Source organism: Alexandromys fortis, unplaced genomic scaffold (genome assembly GCF_014885135.2).
Source record: "Alexandromys fortis isolate MF-2015 unplaced genomic scaffold, M_Fortis_MF-2015_v1.1 scaffold_17, whole genome shotgun sequence".
In the NCBI taxonomy this organism is placed as follows: domain Eukaryota; kingdom Metazoa; phylum Chordata; class Mammalia; order Rodentia; family Cricetidae; genus Alexandromys; species Alexandromys fortis.
Window position 1 is genome coordinate 10,517,898 of NW_026067896.1, and position 16,814 is coordinate 10,534,711.

The 16,814-nt window shown below is 31.4% G+C and overlaps 1 protein-coding gene across 3 annotated transcripts in view; it reads right to left on the reverse strand.

The window, feature by feature from the left end:
• Csmd3 (CUB and Sushi multiple domains 3) overlaps positions 1 to 16,814 on the reverse strand; it is a 930,239-nt gene that overhangs the window by 577,820 nt on the left and 335,605 nt on the right. The window contains exon 7 of one of the 3 annotated variants that reach the window (XM_050162593.1): positions 11,873 to 12,184. The exons of the other annotated variants lie outside the window; for them this stretch is intronic. Within the exon in view, the coding sequence (XP_050018550.1) occupies positions 11,873 to 12,184 (312 nt within the window). The remainder of the gene's footprint in view (positions 1 to 11,872; positions 12,185 to 16,814) is intronic. 3 annotated transcript variants of the gene reach the window in all.

Sequence of the window (16,814 nt, forward strand, 5' to 3'; positions counted from 1 at the left end):
GCATAACCAAACTCAACACCACACTGCTCTGCTCTCCTGAAGAGTGGAAAGAGAAACCGTGTGACTTCACTTTGCTCACAGAAGGACTGCCATATGCTCTGAGAACTGCATGCAAGAATGGCAGCTTGTTGCAAAATGGGTGAAATGCCTTGAAATAATTCTGAAGACGATAAAAATGTCTTTAACAAAGGACTGTTTTCCTCTACTATAAAAGGCAGAGAAGTTTCTTTGGTATCAATTTCAAGCATCAGTAGAGATTTAAGTCACACTGTATATTTTACCAAGAAAAAAAAACATGGCATGTGTTGGTGACCACCTCTTTCCCAGGTAAATTAGTGTCTGGTGACAGTCTGAGAAGAAGCTGGTAACTGAGAAGTAAAACATACATATTCTAATTTCTTGTCTAAAGTTAGCTTCTTCAATTTATTAGGATTTAATTGTGTGTTCTACATTTTTTCCCACTTTCCCCTCCCTCCTCTCTTCCCTTTCCCTGGCCCCATCTCCTGTCTATCCCACCACCCATTCACTCCTTTTTCCTACAGAAATAAGCAGGCCTTGCATCAGATTCCACATAGTTTTCCACCTCAAGTTGAGGCAGGAACAAGAACCTCCCTCTGAAATAGGGAAGGGTGAAGCCTCCTTTCAAGGGGAATAGGATACAAAAAAGCTAGTTTATGCTCCAGGGACAGGTGCTAGGGGTTCCACAAATAGACATTTGTCACCTACATGCAGAGAGCCTGTGGATGTCCCATGCAGGCTCCCTATCTGTAGGTTCGAAATTAAAAGTCGGTGAGCTCCCAAGAGCTCAGGTCACGTCTCTCTTTGGATTCCTCTGTCATATCTTTGCTCCCATTGTTCTTGTAATCCCTCTTTTCTCTCTTCAACTGAACTTCTGGAGTTCAATCCAGCGCTTGGCTATGGATCTCTGCATCTGATTACATCTGTTACTGAATAAAAAGGCTCTCTGAACATGAGGTTTCAGGTTGGTCGAGTTGGGGCAGCAGGAAGCGGGGTAATAATGAAAGTGACATCTTGATAGAGGGAGCCATTTTGGGGTTAAGGAGAAACCTCCTGCCAGAGAAACTCTCAGGAATCCTCAAAAATGACCCCTGCTAAGACGTCAAGCAATAGTGAAGAGAGTGCCTGAACTGGCCTTCTCCTATAATCACATTGGAGACTACCTTAATTGTACATTTTACTTTTGAGACAGAGAATGGCTAGGTTTTCCACTGTCGAGGAAAATAACTACACAATCCTCAACAAATCCTCCTGTCTCAACCTCCCCAGTGCTGGGGTTATACTCGTTCACAGCCATTCCCAGGAACCCATTTTTTTTCTACGATCAATTCATCAAACACTATTATCTCCCATTTTTGCCTATTTTATACAAAGCAACAAATCGTACACTAATATAAAAATAAGCTAATCAAATCAAAAGAATTAATTATTATTTAGTATATTGAGGTGTACAAAAACCTAAAATATAGTGCCAGTAAAAAAGAGCATTTTATGAGAAAATGGAGTTATTTCAGTAATGTAGTCAGCCCTAAAGTCCTTATCTAAGATATATAAAAAGGTGGTTCGTCCAAAATAAGAAATTCGGCATAAATCAAGTGCATGCTTTGAGTTATAAGTAACACTGGATAACAATATTAAATTTAATACTCACAAAGTATTCATGTTCAAATGAAATAACTTTCACTGCCTAATACTGTCAGAAGTTCCATTGACAGTCAGAATAGTTTAAGTGACAACTTTAAAATGTACGTAATTTTTCTTTTATTTCACCCAAAGCATCATTTTCTAAGCAAATTTTAAGACATTAGCTATACAAGAACATGTTTAGTGTTATGAATGATGATGCTTTGATAATATCATAAACATGATAAAACAAGAAAATAGAACAGAAGATGGGCGTAATATACAGTCTACAATTATGTGTTTAAATAAGATATCAGGATGGTTCTAAGCATAGAATTTTAGATCATCACAAAACAACACAGAACACAATTTTCCACATAAAAATGCATACAAAAAATGGCAAGAGAAAAAATAAGAAAAACAAAAAAAGATAAATATTATTAGGTAATGCTATCCAAAAATTGATAATTCTGTTTGTTACATGTATTTTACTATACTAGTATCAAACTTTTTGCATTCAAAATACCAAGTAGACTTATATTACAAAAATCATATATAGACTGAATTTTTGTTATTCATTCTCCCTCCTTTGTTATTTATGCTTTCAAATTGTTTTAAAATCAATGTTAATCAGTATCAGAAGATATGACCTGGGAACTCAAGCAAGTGAAAGCATTTTGACTACAAAAATACAAGATTTATATGTGTTTGAGTACATTAGTATGATAGCATTTTTTGTGTATTGTCATCATATTTTGTTATAATCTATAAGTTAGCCTTTCATTATTTTAAAACATGTTAAGAGATGGGAAAGTATTTCTTCATTTCTTTTTTGTTGAAACATGATAGCACATTAAAAACAATGTCTGCACGTAGAGAATGTAAGATAAAATTCATAACTATATACACTAAGGTTTGACTGCAATAATATCCCTATTCATCAATTTGCAAACTATTTTTTTTTATAAAATTACAATGGACTACCTGGATTATTGTCATGAGTACAGCATGATCCTATTTTGCCAATGTTAGAATAGTTTAACTGAGGACAGATCTCGGAACAAGTTGACAGAGTAGTACTGGTATATGTTTCTGTCTCCACATGATAATCATATTCCTATTAAATACCCCCCACCAGAACCTTAAATGTTGAAATTTCGAAGAACAGACAGCAGTGCAACACTTTCAAGTCACCTCCTCCCTTGGAACACACCAGTTTGAAAATCGATCCACACTGAATTTTGAGAACCCTAGACTAATATGTAGGAGCCAAGTCACTAGTAACTGTTATTTGGACTTTTGGACATTTTTAAGTCTGTTTTTCTTATTTACTTAAATCTCATGAAAATTTTTCTGTTCTCTCTCTCTCTCTCTCTCTCTCTCTCTCTCTCTCTCTCTCTCTCTGTGTGTGTGTGTGTGTGTGTGTGTTTGTGTGTGTGTGTGTGTATGTAAGTCCTGGTTTTCGCTCTGTATTCCTGAAACGCTGAAACTCACTCTGTAGGCTAGGCAGGCCTTGAACTCATAGGTATTCATTCACCTGCTGACCTCTACCTTACAGTGCTGGAATGAAGTCACGAAACTCCACCTCCTGGCTGATACTTTTCCATTAGATTATATGATCTCCCATTTAATTCTGCTGCCAATTAATTAGATTCTTTTAATGGATGTTTCAGGCCAAATATTCAGTTCCTCCCCATAATCCACCTCATCTGTGTCATTCTCCTCTTGTGCGCTGATGCCAGGAATACTAAATGTTACTTTTTGTTTTCCCTCAATTGAGACTCAAACACTAGGTGATGCATGAGCTCAGGCTTTGCCTTATTTTTCACTTTGTTTTGAGGGCAATGCAGAGCGATTCTATGACAATGGTGGTCTCATTTGTGTTCTTCAGGTCTCATTTTCAGTTTTGTAACTCCAACAGGCCTGCACTCATTTCCCAAGTCAAAAGGGCCAGCCTTTCTCACGCAGCTCATTTATGATTTCAGCACAGCATCTATAACTAGCAGGTTGTCACCCAATGCCTTTTTCATGTCTATTATGAACTTAATGAAGAAGGTTTTTTTTTTCACTTTTCTTCAGTACTAAATAATTTATATGAAGAAAGAAAAGTGGAAAGAAAATAATGGAAAGGAGGAAAAAGAGGGAACGAGTATGCAGCAGATAAAAGAAAAAAACAGTGAAATGGACTGAAAATGAATAGAAAACTAGAAAGATGAAAATCAAATAAATTATATGTTCAGAAAATAAGTTTAAGTAAACAAATAGGTAATTAAGTATAGTGGAACATAGTAGTGAAGAAAGTAGAAAAACCAGTCTAATTGAGCCTTAGGAATAATCTGTCCTAAAAGAAAAGCTACAGTTGAATCCTAACTAGACAGTTTGGGGAATTTTAGGCACAGATGTTATTGGGCCCTAGGAAAATGCACACAAAGCTGATTTTATACACATGAGACAAACACAGAGTAAATTCTTAGATTTTTTTATGATAGCAATAACCTCTCCCATTCTTGTTTGTAAAACAGTTATTAATTTAAATAGTGAGAAAATAAGCACATATTATGTCAACAACCAAGACAAGCAGAACATGATGAATGAGATGTGAATTAATATGTGATATTATCAGATGTCACAAACAATTTCAGAATAAAAAAGGACTATAATCTTTCATTATGGAAGGATTATTTGAAATGCTTTTGGAATATACAATTTGTCTCTTCTTCACCCTGACTTTGGCAATCTGCTATTTTACACTTGCCAGCTTATTGATTGGTGTGTGTGTGTGAGTGTGTGAGTGTGTACACTTGCACACAAGTGTGCCCTAGTGAGCATTTTTATGTCAGTTGAAAATTTGGAGAAATTTTCTATCTATTTCCACCATGTGTTTTTCTGCTCATTAAAACCAGGGGCTGTAAGCTTTTTCCTCGCCCAGCTATCTCACCACAATCTGTCTGAACGTTTTATTTCTCACATTGTGAATTAGGAGTATGCAAAAGCAGCTGCTATATGGTTTTAAAAACGATAGAATAGACTTCCTCACACAAATTTTCTCTTAACTTTTGTTCCAACACTAAGACACATCACACAAGAGACATCACACAAGACAGATCACTTACACTCATCTTCATCTAGATGTTTAATAATTTTTGAGTTTTCCTTTTCTTATAATTGACAAATCCTCTTTCTGTACCACTTTTTCCATGCAACTTTTTTTCTTGAAAGTTCAGTTAATATCTAATATTCATCCCAATGACATCATCCCGTAATTGGCAAAAGGTAAAACTTGCAAAAGTTTACTAACTGATTCTTGGATGGACATTACTCTGTATGCATCAAAACTAAGTCACAGTATTTATAAAGTAAATTTATCCTGGATGGACATTACTCCATATCCATCAAAACTCAGTCAAATAATTTATAAAGTAAATTTATCAATGTGATGATGCCAATGAGAGTTAAACCATAGCAAACCTAAACAAAGTTAGCAAAACATCATAAGAAAACACTACTAATTACCTGAAAATATTTAAAGTATATTTACAAGAGATCATATAATTTAATGGCATGCACATATTTAGCATCAAAAAATTATTTGACACAGATGATGGTCTGTCTTAATAAAGATGCTAAAGCTTTATATTATATCAAACCCTTTCACTAAATAGACCTGTCTTTTTAAGTTCCTGTGTTCGGGAGACTAGCCTCACAGAGATTTAAACGGCAAGCACTGGGCCTACTTAGGTCTGTACCAAGAACTCTGCTTTTCTGCTAACATTGTTAGGCTGGGTGTTCTTTTGTGACTTCTAATAGTGGGAGTGGTGTATTTCTGGCTCTTTTGCCTACAACTGAGACTCTTTTCCTCCTTCTAGATTGCCTTGTCCAGCTTTCATATGAGGACTTTTTTCTTGTCTTACTGGATACTATTTTGTCTTATCTGTCTGCCATTTGAAAATATGGTGTTTTCTGAAGAGGAAATAGAGAGGGAGCAGGTGTATTTGTGTGTGGGGGGAGGCTAGAAAGAGTGGAGGTTGGATAAACCATGTTGAGATGTGTAGTATGAGAGAAGAATCTACTTTAAATAATTTTTAAAAAATGCCAGGTGCTTGAAGATTTTATTTGAATCTTATATAAGTTTTTAAGAACTTACTTGAAATGCAAGTTAAAAGTAAAAATTTCTGTTTTTAATGTAAATGCTTAACTCAGTGAATATGATGCTTAAATCAGCATACTTCTCTTAGAACTAAAATAAAAGTAGCTTTTTTTTTAATCGAGAGAGTGATATTTAAACTGTATTTTCTTTTCAGCTTTAGTTTTGTTAGGAAGTCTGCTTCAGAGTCATCCTCAGAGATAACAATAATTTTATAAAAATATAACACCCTATGAATATGAAACACTATTGTTAAGTGAACTGTGAAAGAGTCACTGTTCTCTGCAAAGCCAACATTGGTGATGTCTAGAAACCTTGCACAAATATTTCACTCCACATATTGTTGAAGTCATCTTGTTAATTTATACTAGGAAGTTCAAAAAAGATGAATGATCATTCTGCTTTGTAGAGACAACACCCTTGCTTGAAAGATACAGATATTTTAATTATAAAAGTTACAGTCATCACGGATGTTCATTAAGAAATGACATTAATTACCTTTATATGGAAAAATAGATAAAATTATGTTATAGTCTCTAAGAAATATAATATTAAAATTAATGAATGTTGTATAATATTATATGTCAAATTTATTGTTACTATGATATGGCTGATCATTTCTTGTTCAAAAATACCCAATTATTTATATGATCTATTATTAAATTCTATTTAAAATGTTAATCTTATACAGTCTTATATTCTGTATAATCTATAATCTCAATATACTGTTTTCTAAAATGAATACTGAATAAATTAATGAAAATGAATGAATAGTACTCAGTTGATATGAGTTCTAGGTTCTCCTTTAGCTTCTCCAAAAAGTAATCTATAAAATTATAGTGTGATAATACATTATCTGAGATTTAAATAAATGAAGAATAAAGCAGATATTGTGTGTTTTACTATATAGTTACATATTTAAGCTTTCATTGAGGTAAATTCTTAGTTGTTTTTCTTTAGTTCATAGTGGTATAGAGTTAGTTCTACAGAGAATTATGTCTATATACTAAGAAATAATTTCAAAATATATCTTATATCAAATTAAATAATTCTAATAATATTTAATTGTGTCTATTTAAATGTTATTTTAATTAAAATATAAGAATTTTAATAAAATATCACATATTTAGGTTTATTTACATTAATATCATCTTCTTTTAAACACAGTTTAACAATCTTAAACTAGCTTTGGATTTATACTTCTATTCATCACAAATATCCACTGAGAGTATTTACTATAGGTTCAACTAAGGTAACAGAATTACAAACTTTCAACTCCTAATCTATCTTCTAGTATTAGTTCAAGAATGAATTCCATTTGACTCGAGCCTTTGACTTTTAAGTACTTTTTATCCGCACACTTGTTTCACTATATTTTAAAATACTGTAAGGAAAATGTTTTTTTAAGTTAAATTTCAGTTACTTCAAATTATAGAGAAACTACTTAGCCAGATACCAGTGATTGATAGGGTAAATTAGAAAGGAGGAGATGTTTTGGGGTGGGCGGGGTAAATAAACACTAGAGAAGGTGTACTAGTGTGTGGTATAGACTGTACTGATCACATACTGTTCAGTAAAATTCTACAGATTTAAATGTCATGATAATAATAAAACAACTAGCATATGTTAAAAACTTAGTCTGAAATAGTTTTTATTATTTTAAAAAAAAACATATTCGTCTAAGGCAGCATAAGTAGTTTATTTGTCATGGCAATGGTCTCAGACTCATTCTTTTAAATCAAAAAGCTAAACAAGGAGAACAGAAAGATGTCTCAAGGTATATTTCTGTGCTCCCATATTCAGTGCTCCCATAGACATTCTGTTACTTATATGAATCTGAAAGTACACTAAATTACATAGAAAAAGCATTTGGAATTTGTTCCTAGGGAGAGTGTATAATGATGATTGATAAATTCCTATTTTTAGACTATCCATTATTTTATTTTATTTTGGTTTTTCGAGACAGGGTTTCTCTGTGGCTTTGGAGCCTGTCCTGGAACTAGCTCTTGTAGACCAGGCTGGTCTCGAACTCACAGAGATCCGCCTGCCTCTGCCTCCCAAGTGCTGGGATTAAAGGCGTGTGCACCACCATCGCTCGGCCTATCCATTAATTAAAAAAAAAAACTATTATTTATAAAAATGGACATAGCGACAGGAAACTTAACTTTTAATAAATATATATATATATATATGCACTTAAGTCCCCTACAACCAAGTGTCCATTACCAAACTAAATTTCAGCTTTTACAGTCTTGCTGTGTTTTTAAGTACCATGCATTCTAACTAAAGATACTTCAATTTATTCGAACAGTTGCAAAAGTATATACAAATATCTACTAATGATTTTAAAATTGACCAAAATAAATTAATCGCAATAGGCGTACAAAAGGGCAACGAGAAATAGAAAAGTATTATAGTACTAAACATCATTAATTTATGAACACTGAAAGCTACACTACATGAAACTTTCCAATGTTTATGCTCTAGGGCATAATTAACCTCAGCTAAATAGCATGCACTGTACCATCTCTGTATTTGTTAAAAAATAAAATTGGTTGACTTTATAATTCATTGCTGTTTAATTAGAGGTATATTTTTGTTTTGAAAATATGTACAAAACCTGTCATAAGGCTTTTCATTCTTAGACATTTGGAATTTGAAGCCATACAGAAATTAGCACCATATGAGTGCGGTTTCATGAGAATATTATTTTCTTTATTACATTTATTTTTAACAAAATAGTTAAAATAGTAAGAAAATAAAAAGTGTATTTTTTTAAAAAAAGGAACCCATAGTTATGGCAGGATAATGAGCAATACTCATTTTAATTTCAGCAACTTAAGTGAATATTTAATTTTTATTTTAACAGACATTTTCTGGATACATACATGGTACCAAACTACACTAGTAAAAGTGAATGCAGTGAGGAAGAACGAGGATAGTTTCTTGGAACATTGTATCCTAATTTCTAAGAACACACAAGGTAAGTCCTATCGTTAGGATTTACCTACACATCACAAAAGCAAGTTATGTTTAGATAGTTTAATGTTTCTAGAGATGACAGTTTCGTATGAGGAGATGAAATTATAACCATCTATGCAAATGAAGGATGAGAAGTTGCAGAGCCCAGTCACATTGTAAAAAAAAAAAATCTTTTAAAAGAAAGTCTAAAATGACAGTTAAAGACAGGAACAAGAATTCACTGTAAGGTGTGTATATATAATGCGTTTATGTATGAATGTATATATATATATATGTGTGTGTATGTATTATGTATTTAGAAATATATATGTAATGCACATGTAAGTATGTATATATCAATTAAAAAATGTTATGACTTTGGAAAAGTACAGGAAGTGGCCTATGACAAATTTAGAAAGAAGAAAAGGGGAAAGTGGAAAACAGTGTAATTATATTAAATCTTAAAAATAAAATAAATCATTTATAAATAAATAAATCATTTAAAGTTGATAACAAGCAAAGCATAGTGTGTTAGCCAAACTCGAAGACAAATCATATTACAGTAAAAAGACAATGAAAGAGAGGGAGAGAAGAAAAGAAGGAAGGAAGGAAGGAAGGAAGGAAGGAAGGAAGGAAGGAAGGAAGGAAGGAAGGAAGGAAGGAAGGAAGCTGCAGTGTCTGTGAGAGTTTCATGAGATAAATTTTGAGACTGAAGTAATATTCAGCTTATAGGTTTCCATGCCATCACTAAGTGTGGCCCGATAGGGGCTGTCCATAAAGGAAACTATAGAAAATGGAGAAGAATGTGAACGGTTTGGGTTGTATTAATTCTCATTTCAATGATTCACATACACTGAATAACCTGTTTCTAACATTGTATAAAATCTCAATACACCAGTTTTCTCTCTGAACTAGTAGGAAGAACTTTTTGAAGGCAGAGGACATGTAATATATGGCTCCATTAACATTCAATTTCTCAGGAAGCACTCGGGTGAACTAGAAGAATTTTTTTTTTTTTAAAGACAAAGCATTTGACATCCACCAACCCCAATTTAGATACTTATACCTGCTAGGAATCATATCACTGAAAACTGTTTAATGTCAGAAAATGTAGCTGTTATTTTAGGGCTTGTCAAAACTGTGATTCCCATGGGATAATGGGAGTGATGCACGTTTAAAGGAATGTTCATGGCTAATGTGTGCCTTACCCTATCAGCAACATTTTTCTAAAGCTATCAAATCCAATGGATAAACAGAATCAGATATGTTTTTAGATACTGGAGTAACAGTAGGACCAGTATAATTGAATTCAATTTGGTACAAATATAACAACTAAATGGATGAAAATAATAATAAAATAACACTTAAATGCCTTCTGCATAATCTTTTCTCTATTGAAGCAACATAAAAATCATGAAGACTATTTACCATAGAATGAGTCCTGTATAAAATCATTTAAAAATAAACATAGGAAGGAAACAAGTCTTTTAAACACCACTAAAAGATTCCAACAGCAGCAGATACATGACTTCAAATCTATCAAGGTAAACATCTTGACGTTAAAATTTATATAAATAGATTTATTTTATACAAGCAACCAGTTTTCAACAAATACTATCAGTATTTACTGAGTTTTCAATTTTAAATCTGAATAGCAATATGCTAGTGTATAAAAAACCATTGGTTTGTAAATCTATAGTTTTCCACAAAATGTATTGGTAAATTTGGGCAAAACTTAATTTTCATAACTGTTCATAGAGAAACAAACTTTAAGTCACCATGTTTCCTCTTTTAAGTGATATAGCTATTATGGTAACTTTATTCCCAGTAATAAAAATTTTGGGATAACTTAAATATAATTTTAGTATCATGTTTTTCTCTTATGAGTAGAAATATTCATGGGAAAATGTGAATAGAGAAAAAGGATAATCTTAATAGAATGCTTTAGATGAAATTGCTACGTGCTAAAATTTTACTTTAAATTATGATTTTAAGAACCATTGCAAGTACTTCTAGTATAAATTCACATGGAAACAAATGTCCTTTGCAGATGTGGTTCGCTGGATTTTCTATCCTAAGCACTTATGTCACAAAATCTTGATTTCTGTATGTCCTCAGCGTTGGTATTAAAAAGTGCATATATCATGATCTGCATAAAACACACACAGGCACACTACATACACCGCATGCAGATGAAAGAACATATGTGAGTCTGAGAAGGAAAATGGGATGTAATGTCTATTATATTTTCAATGTGTTCAATGAATATATTTATCCAATCATCCATATCTTGATAGAAATGATCTTTTTATTTTTAATACTACTTTGAATTTTTTTCTCTGTATTTAAGCATTATGTTGTTTAGAAACCTAAAAATCTGTATCCTGTTTTCCGCAACTTTTGAAAAGTTGACTGTATTAATTGAGGTGAAAATATGTAAAATTTACTTCCTCTTAAAATACAATCTAAATTAATTGTTACTTTTGATTCTTAATGTCACCCATTGCTGTTATTTTTTAAACAGAAGGATTTACATATCTCAGGCAATGATTAATAAACAATAGCATCATGAAGTATAAAATAACATCAGATTTAGTTCTTTTTTCCTCAGATATTTAATTTTTTTAAGTACTAAATAGTACTAAATAACACTTTAAAATTTTATGCAAATATTTAAAATTCCTATTGGGTATACATTCTCTGTCTTCATATATATGCGATTATTTATAGAAAATTGTATTCTATTTTTTCTCAAAATTGTATGTTATGGTAAGAAAAACAGGTATTTATCCCTCGTTCGTGCTATCCTTTAAAAAAAAATACTCCCTTCTACTTTTAACCCTCCCACTAAATCATTTTCACTGTACTTTGATTTATTTTTTTTTAATTTCTATACTTCCAAATTATTATAATTTAGTTCTTATTATTTACATTGTTCTCCTACACCAAATTAATTTTTTTAATTCGGCAAAACTATAAGAAAAAGAGGAAACCATCTGAGAGACAAATTGTTTACTTCATTCTCTACACCTGGGCTCTCTTTCAACTCTCCTTCTCTAATTGGAAGCATCACCAAGTACAGCTTTGTCTGTAACTAAATGGGCGCAAGTAAAATAACATCGATACCTCTATGAGTAACACCTGCAAGTTCTTTAGTTCTCTCTATCTGTTCAGCATTTCGTGGTCTTCTCCTTGCACTTTGTGTGTCTGCTGGATGAGGAGAGAGCTGGTCCTTGGATGTGTTGTGATCCAGACCTGAATCTCTGAGACTTGTCTCTTGCACTCGCTGCTCCTCGGAAAGTCTATGGCTGCTGACAGCTGTAGCCCTGGATGCAGTAACCTCTGCAGGTGTGCTAGCAACAGCAAGAGCGCCAGTGGCAGTCCTGATATGCGCCTCTAACTCACCAGTGGAGGTAGTGTGGCTCAATGGAGAAGAACCTGTGGGACACAGTAGCACTAGATGCTAACTTTTTCTTTTGAAGTTTATAGGTTTTTGATAAGTTTAATAAATTATATTTCTAATCAACACGGTGAAGTAAAACACAAGCACACCACTAAAAATGTGAAATCCTCCAGACCTCCCCCCTCCGCCAGGATTGTTTTTTTTTTTTTTTTTTTTTTTTTTTTTTTTTTTTTTTTTTTTTTTATCAATCTAGGAGTGCAATTACAGACAAAATAAAACATTCTAACAGAATACATTAAGGTGAACAAAATTGGAGGAGAAAATTCTTTATGAAACCCTCTCTCCATCAATGATTTTTCTTTTTAGTTCATCAGATGAACTTTAGTAGACACAGATTTGACAGAATAAATAATTATGTAACCACACTTTTCTCAAAATTATGCTTTGCAATATCTAGTTTCATATCAGTTCAAATTTCTGGGAAAATATCAAGCTTTATTATTTTAGAAATGCAAGTGAAAAAGAAAAAATTAAAATTAAAGCAGGGATGAAAAACAAAGTGGTGAAAAAGTGAGGTGCTGAAAGTATTATGTGTATGTGTTCATCCCAATCTTGTTTGCCAGGCAAGGATCCAGCCAGGGAAGACTTTCGAAACCATGAGCACTTTTCTTCTTATACAGCTGATAAACTATCTAAAAATAGCTAGCATTTTGAATTATTTGGATTTAAATTTTAGTTAAAGCAATTCTAAAATGAATAAAAGTGAACAAATAATTTCATTTATAAGTGAAAGCAACCGATACTCAATGGAAATATTTATAGGGATAGATTTTTCTCCCAACAATTATTTAAAATAGCAATTTGTATATCTAATCATAATTAGTGTATTATATGAATGAATACTGATTTATACACATGCATTTATAAATGTATGTATCTTACTACAGTTTATTTTAGCTGCAAATATAGAACTACATAGTTCACTTCTAAATTAAATTTCCAAAATAGGATTTCTTTTTAATTAATATTTGTACATGTTGTACATTTTTATTTGGCCTATTTTTTATTTAATAAAATTTAATCTTATTGTAGGATCATGGAACTTATTAAGGACATATTTAAATGAATCTTTAAATTATTAACAAGAAGATAATAATTCAATTTTATAGGTTGAGCCATTAGTAAAACTGAAAGGTTTAGATTTCTGAATATTTTTAAAGTAAGTGAGTGATATATGATTTATTTTCATATATACTTCTAAATATCTTCCATTTCAGTCAACTATGCTTAACTAGACCTTTTGACAAAAATATACAATGTTGTTTAACCATCCTGAAAGTGTAAATTGTAGCATCAGTTCAAAAAATGTCATAGATATCTACCTTGTGTTTTTCTTTTCTTGTGCTGCTCAGATATTAGTGGGTGTGGTAATTCTGTTTGCATAAAACTATAAAAGCAAGGTGGACAAATATAAAACCATTATTTCTAGGCAGGAATGTGTAGTTATGATCACCATGGACTTTTCCAATAATAATTTTCATGCTCATAAATCTCATTATAGCCTCAGAAGAATTATATCATATTATAAATGAAGGAAGCAGAGCAGAAATATAAATGCAAATTGATAGATCATATTGACTAATAAATGTATTTTGAAATATCAAACAGAAAACTGTTGCTTCCATGTTATTGGGAGAAGATTAGAATCCATTGTATTATATTGCCTATGCAAATATGCTATGCTACATACTAAACTAATATTTAATGTGGCATTCTCTCTCTCTATTTCTATGGACAAACAGAAACTGCTCACATGACTCCCATGTTGCAATGTTGAGTCATATCTCTGACATGAGAGACTGTGAATGTGAATGTAGTTAAGCTTTTTGCTGTACAATTCTATGGAAGCCAAAAGAAAACCTAATACTTAAACATTTGTATTGTTTCACTATAGCATTCAAAAATCAATTTGATTTATAATTTTATTTTTTAAGAGTGTATGCGTGGGGGGGTTGGGGTGTGTGTGTGTGTGTGTGTGTGTGTGTGTGTGTGTGTGTGTGTCAGATCACTTAGAGGGGAGTTGCAAGTGGCTTTGAATCCTGCCAGTTAGGTTCTGTAACTGAATTCTTGTATTCGTTAAGAGCTCTGCTGTAAGTGTTCTTATTCACTGAACCACCTATCTAGCTTCAAGACTTTCAGTTTTAAATAAGTAAATGAACTAATTATAAACAAGGCAAACTGAAATTATGAAAAATAAAGAAATTTGCACTATATCTAAAGCATGGCATGAGAGCTGAAAGAACACACCCCACTACAATGCTATGATGATTAATTTGAAAAGAAAAGTGCATCTAAAAATCATTTTCTTGTTGATTTTTGATTCTTGAAAACAGGCTTTGATTGCAAGTCTTCCTGAAAGTTTCTGATTGACTTCCAGAACCAATTTCTCACAGCACCCAGGCCATAGATACAAGTCCAGATTAAACAGGGGATTTGAAAATAAGTTTGATATAATTTAGAAAAAAGGCTCTTCAAACAACACAGTGTTGAAGGTTTGAGCTTTAATCTCTATCTTTGATCAATGGTGATAGTAAAATTTATTTCTCCATTACTCCAAATATAAGAAGATTCAATGATTAAGCAAGAAATACTCCATTTCTTTTAAACTAAAATATAGACAAAAATGTTTTTTCTATCAGATATTTTATAAATCAGTCATGTTTTAGCAAACACCGTACTCTTATTCCTTCCATCAACAAACTAAAATGCAAGCCAAGTATAGATATAGATATTTGAATACCTGCTACAGACTTACATCTAGACTTGACTTGTGTCTAAAATAGAGTAGGCACTCAAAAATACACAAAGTAAACATAAATTAATGAATTGATTTAATAAAATATTGTTCAAATCAGATTATCATTAATAAGTAGGATATTTAAATGATAGATTGCTATAAACTTTTACCTCGGAAAGTCACATTTTTAACACTTTCATGGTTAAAAAAGGAATTCCAAGCGGGTATAGGAAACAGATTTACTGTGACCTATACTTTCAGAAACATCACTTTGAGAAAGTGTGATATTTGAACATTTAGAAGCAATGCATTGAACATTTTTTACATGGGATAATGTAATCTGCTATAATGATGGATTTACTGACAATATTAAGACATCTCTAAATTGAAGAGTAAATATGATTAATGAAATAAAAATAAGAATTACATTTATCATAGTTAGATCTGTTTATAAGAGCCCTACCTAATCCTCTAGTAAAGCAGTGAAAACATCAGTTAACATCTTATAGTATATATTTGTAGTTATTTACATCAAACATAAATCATTTCAGAATAATGATAGTGGGACCACTTTAAGTTGAGAGTATAAGAAATATTAAATTTTTCAATAATATAAATATATTTTAAGTATGTAAATGAATTAAATAGATTTAATAGCTCAAAATCATTTAAAATGTCCACACACATAACTGTCTACATACATGTGGCAACTGTCAATGTTGATAAAGTCCCTAAAATGAAGAGCAGTTACAAGGCATTATGAAATATGTAAAATACCTTAGAATTGAGTTCATCAACAAGGAAGTATTAAATATATAAAATAGTTTGTCCTTTCTTAAATTTAATGTTTAAATTTTTTCTTATAAAATGAAGTATGCTGTTTCACAAATACAAAATGATTGGTTTCAACAGCACAGAAAAACATAACGAGACATACAACCAAATTAATGGAAGAAATGTACATTCAAAAGACCTGCTCATTAATCAATATAATCACGTATAAAAACTGTTTTTAACAAAATTAGATTGTCTTGTAATTAACCTGAGTTATATTTTAAAATACCATGTTTAGAACACAAAATAGGTCTAAAATATAAATTTATTATTACTAATAAGACATTCCCCAGCATAACAAAAGAAGAATGAAATGATACACATATACAAAACATGCTTATACAAATCATAAGTATGTCACATTTGGAATCATGACAGTGGGAATGATGAATGCTACACATGCAAGTTCTAATATTCAGGAATGGTATGTACAATATCCAATTTGGACTTATAATGAATTTTAATAAAATTATTCTTGTAAAAGTTTTATAACATTAACCATAGATACATAAGAAGCATAAGTCACTATGAAAGTAAAATTTATAGAATGAACAAAATTAAATCTTATAACATGACTGGATTTGATATTTTTTTATTAAATTTTGTTCCAATTTCAATTTTATGGCACACTAGTTTCTCATTATTGTCTAATTTATCAAGAAGTTAAGAAAAAATATCCTCTAAATATGAGTGTTCAGACCCCAAATTAAAAAATGAATGCATTAAATGTGCCTTTCCATTACAAGATCATTCTCTTAGCTTTTTATTTATCTTTGATCGTCCTGTCATTTTCTTAATTTCAGTATTTTTCTCTGAATCATGTCAATGAAACTTTGTAAATTAAGTACAAATATTAAGGACATGTAATGGTTAAAAATGTAGTCAACATTTAAATAAAAAGTGCAACAAAACTTCATATATTCATATCCAAAATACAATGAAAATATTTAAATCAAAATACTTTTAATGTTGCAATTATCTTTGAGTCATAATTTGCATATTTTATTATTTTCCTTCATGGAAGGTATTTTGTA